The 1,807-nt window shown below is 42.6% G+C and overlaps 1 protein-coding gene across 1 annotated transcript in view; it reads right to left on the bottom strand.

Annotated features, from left to right (window-relative positions):
• usp43b (ubiquitin specific peptidase 43b) overlaps nt 1-1,490 on the bottom strand; it is a 121,651-nt gene extending 120,161 nt beyond the window's left edge. Inside the window, exon 1 of the mRNA XM_016248210.1 lies at nt 684-1,490. Coding sequence (XP_016103696.1) covers nt 684-1,244 — 561 coding nt within the window. The 5' untranslated portion in view covers nt 1,245-1,490. The remainder of the gene's footprint in view (nt 1-683) is intronic.
• Between the last annotated feature and the right edge of the window lie 317 nt (nt 1,491-1,807).

A 1,807-nucleotide genomic window follows, 5' to 3' on the forward strand; every position in this document is an offset into this window, starting at 1 on the left:
TCTTTAAGTTTACTCTGGTGATAATGTTATCTGTGGAAAGTTTCTCGTTCTGATCTCTTTTGTTTTGCTCAGAAGAGATCATCCTGTAGGAAAGCATTGCTCACATACTGAGCAAACTGGTCAGAGAAAGCTCCATGAGCTGATTTTAAGTTCTATTTAAAGCTGACACCCACACATGCCCATGAGGTTTTTTTTTTGTCAACATCAAGATTTTAAATTAAAATAAATCTAAATATAAGGGAATATGTGTATTTTAGGTGCTGTAAAGTTGTTCACGATTTTAATCACACTTCATTTTAATAGTCTATCTGGCATGGTGTTACTTTTTAACATATTCTCAATAAATACAGTACTTTTGTCATAAAAAATGCATGCATAATAATTATAAAGGATTTTGCATGCTCTTTGAAGACCTTTAGTAGTTCTTCTAACGTATCAGGCTGTAAAACCTTTTGGAACCCACAAGATCCTGTAAGAACTTTATGGACACTCATAGGTTCCTCTCTCAACCCCATAATAACGTTAAGAGCATTTGAGCAGCTTGAAATGTACATTGACGTTCCTTAAAATATTATATTTGAGGAACCTTCACGGCATGCCTAGATGTTCATATACCTGCAAGAAGTGGATAAAAGCGTCAGTGACAAAATATTAAAGTTATTATTTACTTGAGTCTAACTTACCTTAAACTCAGCCGAGAGTTGAGGAGTGTATTGAAAAGTCCAGAGCGCTCGGACCAAAGACGCGAGCCGTTCCGTAACCTCTCCTTTCTCCTGCTGACCGTTCTCATTCTTTATAAACCCGTTCATTGCCCTGTGACACAGGTCCCGTTTATATCGCTCCAAACACAGGTATTCAGCGAGCAGGTCCGTGTTGCTCAAGCACTGCACGACGGCGTTCATGAAGCAGGTGTTCCCGTGATTCTTCAGACCCAGCACGCCTGGCGTTTTATCCCCGTACAGCGAGAACAGTCGCTCTTTCGCGGAGGAACTTTTCCTCACCTGGCTGCTGTCCTCTTGTATCACATGTCCCGGGTTTCCAGCGCAAGGTGCGCTTTTTCCAAACCCACCATCATCCTCCTCAGCGTCCGACCGCTCGGTTGTTTCTCCGCCGCTAGCCAAGCTCCCCAAACTTTTCAAGATCTTATTCACCAAACTTTCCACGGGTTTAAACGATTTCCTCCGGAACAGCTTCCCTGTGCGTTTCGAAGAGTCCTTTTTCGCTTTCTTGTCGCGTTTATCCATATTTCTTGCTGGATTACTAAACCGTTCAAGCCCACAGAGTGTTGTTATCCTCACCTGACGCTGCGTCGGTATCCAGCATTGCGGACGGACAGCAGCGGTTTCTCACGCATCTTACGCTCGCCGTGAAGGAATGATTGACAGGTAGCACGCGTGTGACGTCATAGCGGCAGGCGGTTAGGAACGAACGACTGAATGATTGACATTTCTCCTCAAACCGCGGTCAGCGCGAGCGCTCCTGGAACTTCATGCGAGCGATGGAATGATTGACAGGCAGAGCTGTCAGTACGGCAAGCCAGCGTACAAATGATACAGTGACTTTGAGCAAATTGTAATGTTGCGCCACTAGCTCATAAATGTCGAATATCTGAAATCTCATTTTTGACGAACCAAAAAGTTTTATTTTATTTCTATGATAAAGTGATGCGTATTGCTTGGCATGCTATCAAAACTATAGCATTGCTTTATTATTATTAAAAGCCATGTTTAAATATCTATCTATCTATCATCTATCTGTCTATCTGTAGGCTGTCTGTCTGTCTATCTATCTTTCTAGCTATCTAGCT

The sequence above is a fragment of the Sinocyclocheilus grahami genome, unplaced genomic scaffold (assembly GCF_001515645.1).
Source record: "Sinocyclocheilus grahami isolate Dianchi unplaced genomic scaffold, SAMN03320097.WGS_v1.1 scaffold870.1, whole genome shotgun sequence".
In the NCBI taxonomy this organism is placed as follows: domain Eukaryota; kingdom Metazoa; phylum Chordata; class Actinopteri; order Cypriniformes; family Cyprinidae; genus Sinocyclocheilus; species Sinocyclocheilus grahami.